This window comes from Callospermophilus lateralis, chromosome 3 (genome assembly GCF_048772815.1).
Source record: "Callospermophilus lateralis isolate mCalLat2 chromosome 3, mCalLat2.hap1, whole genome shotgun sequence".
Lineage (NCBI taxonomy): Eukaryota > Metazoa > Chordata > Mammalia > Rodentia > Sciuridae > Callospermophilus > Callospermophilus lateralis.
In genome coordinates, this window is record NC_135307.1 from 74,078,523 (window position 1) to 74,094,517 (window position 15,995).

Genomic DNA, 15,995 nt, shown 5'->3' on the forward strand with positions numbered 1-15,995 from the left:
TGAGACTTAAATATCAATGTTCTTTATTCATTGATTTGTTTTACTTTTTTGCTGGAACATTTTCCTCTATTTTTTACAGGTGTATTACAGTTGTACATAATAATGGGATTTGTTGTTACATAGTCACACATGCACACAATGTAAACATAATTTGGCCAATATCACGCCTCATCTTCCACCCCTTGAGCCTTTTCCTCTACTCCACTGATCTCCCTTTAATTTTCACGAGACCCCCACACATAACTTTCTTTTCCTTTTTACTCTTTATCTCCTGTGCATAAGAGAAAACATACTACCCTTGAGTTTCTGAGTTTGGCTTATTTTGCTTAGCATAATGTTCTCAAGTTCCATCCATTTGCTTAAAAATGACACAACTTTCACTCATGGCTAAGTAAAACTCCATTGTGTTTATATACCATATTTTCTTTATCTATTCATTTGCTAATGGAAAACTAAGCTAGTTTCATAGTTTGGCTATTGTAGATTGTGATGCTATAAACACTGGTAAGCATGTATCACTATAATATGCTGACTTTACTTCTTTACCATAAATACCAAGAAATAGAAATGCTGGGTCATGTTGCGATATGTTCCTGTTATCCCTAGTTTTTCTAGTGTTTTGAACATGAAGGGGTGCTGTATTTCGTCAAATGCTTTTTCTACGTCTATTGAGATGAAAATATGACTCTTATCTTTGAGTCTATTGATGTGATGAATTACGTTTATTTATTTCCTTATGTTGAACCACCTTGCATATGTGGGATGAATCCTACTTGATCATGGTGCATGATCTTTTTGATATGTTTTTATATTCGATTTGCCAGAATTTTATTGAGAATTTTTGCATCTATGTTCATTACAAAACTAAGCTTTAGATTTGATGATGAAATAAAAACCTTCCATGATAAACAAAAGTTAAAAGAATTTACAATTAGAAAGCCTGCACTACAGAACATCCTCAAAAAAATATTCCAAGAAGAGGAAATGAAAAACAATGATAAAAATCAGCAGAGGGAGGGATTACACTAAAGGAAATCAGAGGAGAAACCAAGTCACGTGAAATCCCAAAACTAAACAAAAATGGCTGGGGATGCAAATCATATCTCAATAATAACCTGAATGTTAATGGCCTAAACTCACCAATCAAGAGACATAAACTAGCAGATTGGAATAAAAAAAAATAAAAAAAAGACCCAACAATATGCTGCCTCCAAGAGACTCATCTCTTGGAAGACATACACAGACTGAAGATGAAGGGTTAGAAAAAATCATGCCACTCACATGGACTGTGGAAGCAAGCAAGGATTTCCATCCTCATATCAAATAAAACAGACAGCAAACTACAGTCAATCAAAAAGGAAAAAGAAGGACACTACATACTGCTCAAGGGAACCATACACCAACAAGACTTAACAATCATAAAATCTATGCCCCAAACAATGGAGCATCTACTTTGAGCAAACAAACTCTTCACAAGTTCAAGAGTCAAATAGACCTCAACACAATAATTTGGGGTGAGTTTAACACACCTCTTTCATCACTAGATCTTCCAAACAAAAGCTCAACAAAGAAACTATAGAACTCAATAATACAATCAATAACTTAGACTTACTGACATATATAGAATATTTCTTCCTTCAACGAGAGAGGCCCTAATCTTCATCATGTGGGATTAGGTCCCAACTTCCTTCATAAGACTCCTACAGCGCAAGAATTAAAACCAAGAATCAATAAATGGGATGGACTCAAACTAAAAAGTTTCTTCTCAGCAAAATAAGCAATCTATGAGGTGAACAGAGAGCCTACATCTTGGGAGCAAATTTTTACCCCTCACACATCCGTTAGAGCACTAATCTCTAAGGTATATAAAGAACTCAAAAAGCTAAGCACCAAAAAACAAAACAAACAAAAAAAAAAAACAAATAACCCAATAAAAAAATGGGCCAAGGACCTCAACAGACACTTCTCAGAAGAGGATATACAATCAATCAACAAATACATGAAAAAATGTTCATCTTCACCAGCAATTACAGAAATGCAAATCGAAACCACTCTAAGATGAAAAATTGTGTTCTATATGTGTAATAAGAATTGTGATGCATTCCACTGTCATGTATTTTAAAAATAAAAGCAATTTAAATGATGATATTAAAAAAAAAGGAATAGCTGGGTCATATAGTGGTCCCATGCCTATTGATGAACCTCCATAGTAATTTCCACATGGTTATAGTAATTTACAATCCCACCAACAGTTTAAAGGTGTTTCTTGTTCTCCACATCCTTTCCAGCAAGTATTATTGTTTGTATTCTTGATAGCTGCCATTTTGACTACAGGAAAATAAAATCTCAGTGTAGTTTTGATTTACATTTCTCTAACTGCTAAATGATGTTGAACATTTTTCATATATTGGTTGGCCATCTTTATTTCTTCTTTTGAGAAATATCTATTTAATTCATTTGTTCATTAATTAATTGGGTTATTTGCTTTTCTTGGTGTTAAGATTTGAGTTCTTTATGTATTCTGATTATTAATCCTGTCATAAAAGAAGACAGCAAAGATTTTCTTCCATTCTATAGGTTCTCTCTTCATATTCTTATTTCCTTTGCTGGGCAAAAACTTTTTAATTTAATAACTTATTAATTTAATTTAATAACATCCTAAGAAGTTTAAAAATATGACATTTAGAAGTTTTAAAATATGACATTCTTGGATTTATGATACTAGTTTGCAGGAGAAAATAACAAAAATGATTTTTTTTAAATGCTGGGGAAAAGACTGCTGATATTCATGTCAACAATTTCAACAAGGCACTACAAAACAACTTAAGAAAAAAAATTTTAAACCTAACTATTCGTATGAAATAAAGGCTTAAATCTACATTGAAAAAAATACAGAACTACTCCTTTGTTCACAACACAAGGAATGAAACTAATGCTGGCAAGCTGAAGAATGCATGAGGAACTAAACCGATTTAGCCAGATGCATTTTCAAATAAGAATGCCTTATCAAAATGTTCTAAATGGTAAGTACATTCTCCAGTGAGGAAATGCTCTGACTTTCAAAGTCAGTGGGCTCAATAATTCAGAAACTATTCATTATTAAAGCTTCACTACTGTGATCTAAAGAAAACAATAAATTTAACTTGTGAAATTTACAAAGGAAGCCTACATTCAAGTCATGAAGATGCAGTTTTAAAGTTTAATCTATTAGTGTATTTTTTTTATTCTTTTTTAAAGAAAGAGGGGGGGATTTTTTTTTAATATTTATTTTTTAGTTTTCGGCAGACACAACATCTTTGTTTGTATGTGGTGCTGAGGATCGAACCTGGGCTGCACACATGCCAGGCGAGCACACTACCTCTTGAGCCACATCCCCAGCCCAATTAGTGTATTTTAGCTAGAAAGGTTTTTTGTATAACTGATAGCAAATAAGCAAGTGTGCATGCTCTGTCTCAATTTATCCTGAGCCTATTCATCATTTCTTATAACAGATTTCCAGAGAAACCATCACTAATAACATTATCTAACATTAATCAGTTGCTACCATGTAGTAGACATATGATATGTTCCAAGTGTTTATCTTAAGCCACTTGGCTATTACTACTAGGACCACCTGCTGTCCAGCACATTTGGTCAACCAACTGTGCCAGGCAGCCAAAGTGCAGAAATGCAAGACTGCTGCCTTCAAGGAGCTTGCTGTCCAGGATAACAAAATAAGGCAGCTAACATTTCTAACCCAACATCAGAGCAATGGAGAGGACACACAAAACATGTTCTAGAGCTTCAAAAAAGAAGGCATACACTGCCTCAGGCTGGGAGTGAGAGACTTTCTGGAAGTAAAGGACATATGGGCTGTGTTATAAAGGGTGGTGGCAGTATAGGTTACTATATGAGGCTGGAGCACATCCTAAGCAATGAGAACATCACCAGCAAAGGTATGCATCTGAGAGAAAACATGGCCACCTGGGGAATACAGAGCAGAAGATTGGGGAAGCCTACAGGGACTATGTGGCAGCAGAATAAGCAAAGAGAGAAGCACAAATGAGCTGCCCATCTGAGTGCACCTGAACTGGCTTCACTAAGGTCTCCATTAACTCTAACTTGAGTTGGACAAAACCAAAAATTCCTGAAGCCACTCATTCCATCTCCTCTGGAACATGGGTGCAACCAATCAAGAGCTTGTATGTAAGCACTTGTATGAAGTCATCCATAACTAGTACTTCAAGAGGCTCACAGTACTTTCTTGAAAAGATAAGGACCATCATGCACTTTAATGTCAAAAGAGTATCAAAAGAGAGGACTAACAATTCCAAGTCAGCTAATGATATCTCCATGACCCTCCTTTGTGACTTCCTTTCCACTGTACAGAATTCTATTTCACTGTACTATCCACTACATGCTATCATAACCACCGCTATAAACAAACCAGCTACTTAAATTCAAGCCACCATCATCGTTCTTTTTTGGAGAAAAGGCTCTCTGCAGAGCACTTGATTTCACAAACAGTACTACTATCCCATAAGTCTACAAAGCAACTTTGATTTTTACTGACAAGTGCCACATTAATCAACTTTATCATTACAGCAGTCCTAGTTTATGGGTTTCTCAAGTCACACTCCTAGGAAGTGGGAGAAAGAGGGAAAGAGAAACAGAACCAGCTTTGGTTCCACCCTTCAGAGCATTTCCACCTACTACCTGCAGCAGTAAAGAGGACACACAAAACCAACACTGACCAACACTGCTGGGTCCTTGGCAACACAGCCAGCGTAGTGCGGGCTCTTCAGGGCTTTTTAAAGTTCCTCTCAAGAAGATGGTCTGAATAAAACCTCCTTCCAACTTTAATGTTGTTTTTGAAAAGCAAGGGTTATAGCAAAAGACTCTTCTTCCACCCAAAAAAAGAAAAAAAAAGCAAGTATCTAAATCAGGGTAATAATTAAAATAAGTTTGAATTAAAGTATAATTATAAATATAAATATAAGTATTCTCCCACACTGACATGTTAAAAGCAAGTCATTAATAAAATTGTGCTTTAAGGACAACACAAATTAAATGATTTTTCCAACTAATACATGCATCAAGTCAAAATTATAATTATTATTGTATATCAGTAATGCAGATAATTGCACTGATAATTAATATGCTGAGTGCTAGAATCAAGCTTTCCTGCTTGAGGTTTTTATATTTTCCATTTCTGTTATCACCTATGCCATGAAAATCAGTTTCAACCTATGGTGCTTTGAAAACATCAACTGGCCAAGTTGTAAGAATCAATAAATTAAAAGTATGTTATTAAAATTAATTGTTTTCTCATAAATGTCACCAAATACGCACATATTCATATAATTTGTTGGATAACTTGATAGACTTTCTCCTAGAATTACTCTTGTTTTATTTTAAATTTGTTTTTCTCCAATATTCTGATTGTTTATCATGGTTTCCTGTATTTTTCATTGGTTCTTTTTAAATATATATGACAGGGCTGGGGATGTGGCTCAAGCGGTAGCGCGCTTGCCTAGCATGCGTGCGGCCCGGGTTCGATCCTCAGCACCACATACAAACAAAGATGTTGTGTCCGCCGAAAACTAAAAAATAAATATTAATAAATAAATAAATAAATATATATATATATATGACAGTAGAATCCATTTTGATATAATTATATAGCTAACCAAAAGTCAAAATTTTTGCTGATATGTGGAAGCTAACCCATAATAAGGGGTGGGGATGGGGAGAGAGAATTGAATCTGTATTTGATTTATATGTCCTCCCACAATTATTTGTCAACTAATCTGTCCATGTTAATAACTGAAATTTGTCATTCTCTTAAAACCAAGGAAAATCTTGATATTGGTTAGAATATCATGTGATAAAGCCAAATCTCTAAAATGTTTAATTGTCCAACTGCTATCTCACATATTTAAGTCCACACAATTTCTAAACTGAATTTATATGTAGTACCACATGCTCAAATACTTCATTATTGAAATTTCAAATTTTAAAAATGTTAATTAATTCTCTAGTAATTATTTGCTGTAAGGTAACAAAAATTTTCAAGAAAAAAATGGTAAGTGGTTTACTTGGTTTAACTTTCAATCATCCAGAGACAACAAAATGACAAATAAGACATAATCAAACAAAAACATCCAAAGGTTTTCCTAGAACTTCAGCTGAAACAATTCTTCTTCCCAGCACTATACTTGTACCATCTGTACAAAATTCATAAGGTTTTCACGTAAATATTTCTCATTGAAACAATTTCTTTTCAGTATGACAATAAAGCTTAATATATTTCAGATGTTCCTTTTAGCTCCATGGAATCAACAAAAACCATCATACTATCTTCAAAGTCTTAAATATTGCATTTTAAGTAAATTATTCAACTATGTCGAGGTAAAATGTTTGGAGCTTTGTCAATGATGTCTAAATTTTACTGCCCTGATACATAAATCTTCTAGAAAGTGCTTTTTCATCTCAGCAGATAGATGTTTTGCTACAATCAGGACCATAAATTTAAACTGACATGATACAGTCCTATAAAACTAAAGTCCTAATATATACTCTAAGTCAGAAAATTATTTTTAACTGACAGCATATTATATTGATAGTTCCTGAATGTTTTTGCCTTTGCTTTATCAATATTCATTATTAAAAAGTTTTTGAAAGTTGTTATTCCAATATCTTGGAAACGGATTTCTATATATTTTTTTATTTCTTTTTTTTATCAGTTGCTCAAAACATTACAATCATCTTGACATATCATACATTTGATTCAAATGGGATATGAATTCTTATTTTTCCACGTGTATAGATTGCAGGATCACATTGGTTATACAGCCACGTTTATACTTACTGCCATACTAGAGTCTGTTGTATTCTGCTGCCCTTCCTATCCCCCCTCCCCTCCCATCACCTCTCTCTACCCCATCTGCTGTAACACATTTCTCTTTTTTTTCTTCCCCCCCACACCATCTTATACGTAATTTTGTATAACAATGAAGGTCTTCTTCATGCAATTCCCCTTCTCTCTCGCATTCCTTCCCACCTCTCGACCCTGTTTAATGGTAATCTTCTTCTCATGCTCTTCTTCCCTGCTCTGTTTTGAGTCGCCCCTCTTATATCAAAGAAGACATTCAGCATTTGTTTTTTAGGGATTGGCTAACTTCACTTAGCATAATCTGCTCTAATGCCATCCATTTCCCTGCAAATGCCATGATTTTGTTATTTTTTAGTGCTGAGTAATATTCTATTGTGTATAAATGCCACTTTTTTTAATCCATTCATCTATTGAAGGGCATCTAGGTTGGTTCCACAGTCTAGCTATTGTGAATTGTGCTGCTATAAACATTGATGTAGCTGAATCCCTGTAGTATGCTCTTTTTAGGTCTTTTGGGTATAGTCCGAGAAGGGGAATAACTGGGTCAAATGGTGGTTCCATTCCCAGCTTTCCAAGGAATCTCCATACTGCTTATTTTTTTTATTGAAATAATCTAGTTGTTTCTCATTCTGGAAATACAAATGATTTATTTTTAGGTTTGTATTCTGCATGGAATCAAAAGATATTATGGGCTGTAATTACTATTATTAAATTAATTAACTATTTTTTTCTTCTCTTATTTTTTATTATTTTTTATTCTCTTACAGATTCACAATATTCATATTTATGATATCTAAAAGGATAAACCTTATCCAAACATTTCCCTTTTATAATAAAATACTTCATTAAATTAATTTTTTAAAGTATAATTTACTTCATCAAATTATATACTGAACTTAAAAATAACAAATACCAAAATTACTTACCCAAGAATTACAACACAAGAACTATCAAAGAAACCAAAATAACAACTATTTAAAAACCAAATTCTAGAGGCTGGGAATACATCTCAGTTGGTAGAGTGCTTGCCTTGCATGCACAAGACCCTGGGTTCAATCCCCAGCACTGCCCAAAAAAAAAAAAAAGATTTAAGAACTTTGCTGTATGTGTTACAACTATCTTTCCTTTAAAAAATAAAATAAAATAAAACCAAATTCTTTAAAAGGAGTAGTAATTAGAAAGTCTGAGAATATTGATAAACTGATGACTGCCCTAAATCATAGAAGGCTCCAGCCTCATTTGAATATGCAGTGGAGACACACCATCTACTGCACCAAGATACATACAGACTGCAGAGACAATGAGGGCTTCAGAAGTGGACCTCTCTACATCCTGCAAAATTAGCTTGGGGTAATGAGTTCACATTGAAAATTGTATTCGTTTTACTACTTTCTGCGGTTACTATTATTACTATTCATTGACTGACGCAGAAGAATTTCAATATTTTACTAATCAATAGAGACATACAAGCTCAAATAGGCTGCTATGGTTTGGATGTGGTTTGTCCCCAGAGGTTCATGTGCTGAACATTTGGTGCCCAGTCTGGCAATGTTAAGAGATGTGGATCTCTAAGAGGAGAAACCTAGCAGAATGTTATTAGGAGGTCATGGGGGGTACCACCTGGGGCAGAGGTTAATGCTGGTTTCACAGAGTAGATGAGGTCTTGAAGACTGGGTTAGTGACCATGGGAGCCGGCTGTTATAAAAAAAAAAAAAAAAAAGCCTTGCCCTTCTCTGCTTCCCTACCTGTATCTTGGATCTTGGCTGGTTCCCTTTTTGCTTCTCTGCCATGTTGTGATACAACTAGGATGCAGGTGCCATACTATGTGAACCTTCCAGCCACCAGAATAGTGAGCCAAATAAATTTCTTTATAAAGTACCTAGTACCAGGTACTATATTGTAGCAACACAAAGAGTAGTAAGACACAGGATTCAGCCTGGTCATGGCAATCATATTAAGTAGTACTAATCTTTCACTAAACTATCACTTAAAAACCACTGATATTTTCCTTTATGAAATATGCTAACTGGAATAAAATTATTTTCAATTATTTTTTGAAGGCAAAAATACCTTTAAAAGGGATATTTCATTAAAGCATCATCTAGGAAGGGAAAATCATGATAAAAAGTTTTCCCCAAAACACCAAAGGTTGAATGTTCTCTCTGATATGCAGATGCTAACATACAACAGGGGAGAGGGGTAGAAGTTCAGTGGATTAGAATTAGAAGTTCAGTGGATTAGGGGGATGAAGGGAAAGAGTGGGGACAGGAACAGGAAAGACAGTACAATGAATTGGACATGACTTTTCTATGTTCATATATGATTACACCACCAATGAAACTCCATATCATGTACAACCACAAGAATGGGATCCTAATTAGAGTAAGTTATACTTTGTACATATAATATGTCAAAACACACTGTACTGTCATATATATCTTTAAAAGCACAAAAAAAAAAAAACCATATGGAAGAGAGTTTTCCATAGCTAAATTTCAACCATGCTGCTAGCAAAATATTCCCCTATCAGGCACAGGCATCATCATCATCACCACAACCACAACTGTCACACTCACTATTCACTAGTAATAGTAGCAAAATGGTTGCCCTATATATTAAAAAGTAAATGAGCATATATAAATTGACTCACAGCATGTCACTCCTCCTGCTTAACACTCTTCAATGTTTCCCTTTGGGAAAAAACTCAAATCTTCTACAGCCAGGCCCACAATAGCCTGAATCCCTCTGCTGTCCTGGTCAATCCCTTTTCCCTCCAGCTCATACACCACTTGCTCAGACATCCTTCCTTGTCTACCCAGTCTCCATTCTGAACCCCCTTTCCTCACAGCTCTTTTCACAATGTGCAGTTTCGTGTGTATTCACATGATTCTTGTTTCCTACTCACTGGACGATTAGCTCCATACTGATGTGTTTGTTCACTGCAGTCTATCCAATACTTGGCATAATGCCTAGTCATGGAAGGTGCTGGATAAATATTTGTTGAGTAAATGAGTGGGTGAATAAATTACTAAAGGCCCTGTGCCTATGTAACAGAACAGCCAGAAATAAAACAGGACATTTGATTTTTTTAAAATGCATTAAATAATCAGAAAAATACCTGTATTATTCCAAGAGCAATTATTTGCACAAATAAAGACTACACAAACAGAGATTACACAACAGCGGCACATGTTTGCCACCCTAATCTGCTTTTGCTTGGACATTGGCATGCGTAGGAGACTAAGAGGTCCTGTTTCCCAGCTGCTTCTTCAATCATCAAAGGGCTATCCATCCTTGTTCAGCCCTACATTGTGGGGCAAAGAAAGAAACAACACAGACAAAAGGCACAGTGCTCAAGTCCTAACATACCCACCCTTCTAGATTTCACTTTCACAGCCCTAAAAAAGACACACCTTTTATTTCCAATACTAAAAAATCAAAAGTTCTAGGACATACAAACTACTGTCATTTCAGGTGAAATAGTTTTTGCCATGGGACTGGCATTCTCATGGGACATGGTGTAAGTAACAAGCAGGACAAACAAAACAGTCCAGCAGAGTCTGGAGCCAGGTACTCAGGGAGAAAGGGTCCCAAAAAGCACCAAAGAGAAAGAGAAATTGGGGTAAATTAACATATAACTGGAGAAGCCAAGTAGACCAATAACCATAGCAAATAGGGACAGACTGAAGAATGGAATGTGTAATGAGAGTAGATAAGAAAGTGTGCATGCACAAGTAGAATGAATAGAACATTATGTTCACTTCCAAGTGACAATTGGCTGTAAAGTGTACTGTATGAGTGGGAAAGTGGAGCAGAAGTGACAGCTTCTGAAATTGAAAGAGTTAAAGTACAATGAATCTGAGAAGCTACAGGGTCCCGGGAAAAGACACAGGACTGCACTGGGGCACCAAAATACACAGAGGCGAGCTATAGGTCGGCAAGGTCCACAAATCTGGGGGAAAGATAGCTTAGATTAATAATCTCAACAAGAAGAGACTGGAATGGAGTAGCAAAATAGAATCATTGCTAGTTCTATGAACTACAAGAAACGGAAATAAGAAGTGCATAGTAAATACAATCAGATCAAGTTAAATATGCAAGAGGCTGTGTTTACATCTGAATGGGGCTTCAAAGTGAAAGGGGCCAAGAGAGCAAACCTAGCAGGAGGAGTGGTAGGGCCAAGCTGCTGAGGGATGCCAGTTTGGCAGGGACCAGAGAAAGTGAAAGGATTTGTGATTGAGGTCAGAAATTCATGTAGGGAAGAAGAAAATAGATTCAGTATCTATTCCTTGTCCTAACCATTATTCAGTACTTACTAAGTACAAGGACCTCAAGGTAGAGGCACGAAGATGAATGAGGTTAGGACAGCACTGGGAAGTCAACTCACAATAAATATGCCTGGTCTGCCATCTTCCTTTACCGCACTGGGTGACCCAGGTGCAGTCTATCAGATTCTCTCTCTTGGAAAATTGAGGAGACAGAAGGTGACTAAAATCAAGTCACTGCACATGAAAAGAATATCCAAGTGAACTCTTGTTGATACTCCATTTCTCCTCTTAATGAAACCTGGTTACCCAACTTTTCCTTGATTCTGAGAGCTACTCCTATTCTATCCCGTAAGAATTTCCCCATCTTTGCTTTTTATTTAAATTCAGAATTTCTGTTGCTTATAACCAAAGTGTATTATCTGTTTCAACACTGTTTCTGCCTGTAGGCAATCTGCTTATTTAATAAATGAGTAATATAAGACCCTTAGAATACATTTTCCCCAGATTACAACATAAGAAAGGTAAAGACCAAAACCTGATGTGACCTACTCTTAGTACTGTGGGTAATATGTTTAAACACAAACTTAAGACAGAGATGTATAATCTAAGTAACTTCAAGTAAAATCTAGATATACAGGTGAAACTTCGGCTAAAATGGGAAATGTGGGAGGTAGAGAATGATAAAAACCACTGATATCCCTATAGTAGTAAATTTTAATATTTCACTGAAAAACAATTATTTTCCTAACTTTTTAAATGTCAGCCATTCTATTACACACCTAAGACTTTTTTTAAAAAGCCAATAACAAGGTACAGACACAGATGAATGTCAACAAATATGCAAAATTATAAGTACCACCTCTATAGTATCAGTACAGTTTTGACACTCAAAACATGCTTAAAAACATTTGTCTTGGTTTTCTTCTACACCAAATATTTTTGTTGTTTACATAAAATGTTTCTCCTAGTTCTTGACCTTCCAAGATTTTGTTGCTATTTGACTTCTTTTTTCAGAATCTTTGTAAAGCTGGATTTCCTTTGTTTTCCTTATAAAATGTTCTTTCTTCCCTAAAATATTTATTTTATTTCTCTTTCCCTGGTGAAAACTTGCCCACATTAAACTCTTCTCCTCTGTTTCCCTGGAGCTTGATATTTTTTATCTAGTCATTCCCTCATTAGTACAAGACAATCTTAACTGGTACATTCTAACAAACTCTTTCCATAGCTCTGCTTCAGGAACAATAAGGGCTTTTTAAAAATAAAAGGACCCACAAAGGTGATCCATACTATTATCACCATATAAACACCAGCCTGCTTCCAAAAAGCCATCATTTCTCCCTCAATACAAGTTTTCAGTAAGATGGGAATCAAGTCTGATTTATTCCAAGTGACCAAAACCCATGAAGATAAACATGTACAGCTAGTAGCCCCATATAAAATACTACAGGTACATATAATTACTTTCTACAAAACAAAACTTTATATACCTCAAATAACTCATCTTATTGAAAAAAAAAACTTTCTTAAGTCTAATATGTAAAATATATCAACCAAAATGAAAGCTCCTATTTTCCCCCAGCTGTATATCAGGAAGCAAATTAAATAATCCTTTTTTAAAATATAGCATTCTATTTATTTCAAATAGGTACAGTGGACTTACATCACTTAGGTCTGTCTTCTTCCTATCTTTCCAATAATCACACAAATTAAATTACATGCTCATGGACAATATGTGAAAACACAAAATATATCCAAATAATAGAACGAAAATTACAAATCTTTGCAGTTTATATCAAGATTCAATACAAAAACTTTTTAGAATAAAGAACATTATATATCTTTCAGCTATTATTCCTCCCCCCACACACATTTTTTATTGGAGCATTAGTTGTACACACTGATGGGATTTGTTGTTACATATTTGTGCATGCACACAATATACAATCAGTCACAGCAATTCTAAATTGATACAATGGTAATTACTTTTCATCATAAAGCAGAGGTTTAAAATGGGGCAGATTTTACCTACTAACCCCTCCTCAGAAGACATCCTACAATGTCAAGCTGTTTTGGCTTTGAACAACTTAGGGGTGGGGAGAGGAGAGTGCCACTGGCATCTAGTGGGTTGAAGCTGGGGATGCTGCTAAATATTCTACAGCACATTGCACAGTCCCTCCCAACATATACCCTGCTTTAGATGGTTGAGAAAATGTCCTATACAAGAACAGGAGTAAAGGAAAGAAAGCAGCTAATAAGGAATAATCATAAATCACCGTTTGCAAGGTCCTCCCAAATAGGCCAAAGTCACCTACCTTGGAAGCCTGGGGTGTGGATATCACATGGACTGTGCTAGGTTTAACACCATTAGCCTTCAGCCGCTTATAGAGAGCAAATCTGCTTTTCCTCCTTCCTCTGTCACCATTAGGTAAAGCACCATTGTACCTAAGAACAGAGATGAGATAGTTTAATTATTTGTGGATTTTAAAAGTTTTAGGCATGAAAGTTAGATAAAATAATGGAAAAGACAGGATTAAAGAACTGCCCACCAAACCACTCACAAAAGGAAAGGGTTACAAAACAGACTTTAGCTGTAATGAAATTCAAATCACTTCCAGAAACTTAATTTAAGAGAGATGTACAAGTAATTATAGATTTCCTATTCTATGGAGTCACTCTTCAAATCTTTTTTGAAACAGAGTATAAATAAGTAGATTCTGCAGAGGCCATATTAAGAACAGGCTCAATTCAGCTAGCACCATTCTAATGGACCCCAGAGAATCTTAAGAAATATTTTTAAATGAACTAGTTAGAAAATAGCATACTAATTAAACCTCACACCTCATTCTCAAATCATGTTAATGTTGTCTATAAGATTTTTATTTGTAAGAAGACCAAATATAGTTACCTGCTTTCTTTAAAGTTCTGAATACATTCATTCACTCACATTTCTCATTGAACCCTACAATGCTAGGTTAGCAAAAAATAACTTATACAAATTATGCATTGAATTTTATAGTCCATAAACTGTCAAAAATTTATAAAGTCACCAGAAAAACACATAATATCCTTAAACAGATTTCCTATATATTTTGCTAATATGAGAGTTTAAAAGAAAGGCAAGGTTGCAGTTAGTTAAATTTACTGCATATTCTAACTTTGAATTAACTTGTCCCTGACTATTCGGACCACTGTCCCCTATGGCCACACTAACATGACTCTTCATTCTCTGCCTACACTGGCAGAAGTTCCTTTCAAGAAAAGAAAAGGAAAAGGAATCATTTAAAATGCACATAGATAAATATGGCTGCTCCAAAGCTCCCTCAGAATACCAAAGTCAGGGTACAGTCGTTCTAGTATCTTGTTTCTGACCTAAGGGTCCTGTCCAACAGATCTCTGGGCTCTCTCCACTTCTCCAGCTCTACCCAGAAGAGGAGATGGGCACCAGGGTAGAGAACTAGGGACATGAGGCCACTGGGAACCACAGACTTTGGAACAAAGGAATTTGGGGTGTTTTAAGAATTGAGTCAGTATCTGCAGTCTGATAATGGTTTTACATAATCAGCAGAAGTTATTCCCACTGTGTTTGTAATCTGTTTCCATTCCCATCAAAAAGGAATGTCAGCTACATAAAAATGTCTCTAGAATAAATGATATTTTGTTTCAAGTCTTATTACTCTCCTTTTCAGGCAAGACAGAAAAATGTACATTACTTTCTTAAACATATTTGTGATCACTACTATGGAACATCCATAAGTAAACAAACATCATAAACCCACTTTGTTTTAAGATATTTTCACACCACTTTATTCATGATGAACATTCTGTGTTAAAGGAAACATATGCAAACCAAATGAAGCCAAGACAGTAAACAATTGAAAAACATTTTCACTACTGTGGTCTACAGAAAATTAAGACAAGATCTAGCAAGGTTTCCTGTGCCCCTGGTTTTAACCCAGCCCTTGCTGCATCTTTCCCTCAACCACACCTCTGGTTCAGCTCTTTTTAGGCTATTTTCTCACAATAGCACTTCCTTCTCTGGAATCCAGCCCTTAATTCCCAAGGGTGAGCTCCAGCACCACATTTGGAAGAGACAGCCCTGCCAGCATCCTCTCCACCACTCTGCAGCTGACTGGCCAGAGGTGTCATAAGGCCCAAGCTGGCCAATGACATCCTCATCCTGGAAAACACAAAACTGGGAAGAGAAACAACTAACCAAGCCAGCCTCTGTGGGTGGCTGCTTGTCTCTGTAAACATGGGGGGCATGGGCATGTCCCAACCTGTATTTGGCTGAAAAAGCAGATAAATTGAAGAATGAAGCAGATGAATACAGAAAAGAAGCAAAAAGAGATAGAAAGAATCCATTAGCCCAGTTGTACTCTGACCCTTGTACATAAATTTCTTTTTAGTTTCAGCTAACTCAAGTTTGTTTCTGCTATTAACAACTCCAAAGCCATATGTAACATAAAGTGAGGGAGGGTCCAGAAATGTCAACCTTAATGCATGCAGAAACATTTTAATTTAAATTACTTACACAGAAGCCACTAGTATTGCATGTTAAAGATATAAAAAAGTCAGTCTACTTATAGATTGCCTACTTACTTACATGTCTAGATAATGTTAGGTGAAAAATCCTAAGGAAAACTTAAAGTACTGGTGGCAAAACCAGAATCAAGATGAGATGAGCAGCTAATTAGGTTAAGCTACAGCACCATTTATTCAATATTTATAGTACCGAGTACTAGAGCTACAATGATGAATATCAGCTTTCCTGCCTTCACAGAGCTCTCTGCCTATGAGAGAAAGGCACAAAAACAAATGTTATTAAAAAAAAAAAAACACACGCAGAACACGAG

General features: G+C 35.6%; 1 protein-coding gene across 2 annotated transcripts in view; it reads right to left on the reverse strand.

Annotated features, from left to right (window-relative positions):
• Positions 1–15,995, reverse strand: part of Peli2 (pellino E3 ubiquitin protein ligase family member 2) — a 174,884-nt gene that overhangs the window by 111,208 nt on the left and 47,681 nt on the right. For both annotated transcript variants that reach the window (XM_076850452.2, XM_076850451.2), the window contains one exon: positions 13,455–13,584. In XM_076850452.2, the coding sequence (XP_076706567.1) occupies positions 13,455–13,584 (130 nt within the window). The remainder of the gene's footprint in view (positions 1–13,454; positions 13,585–15,995) is intronic.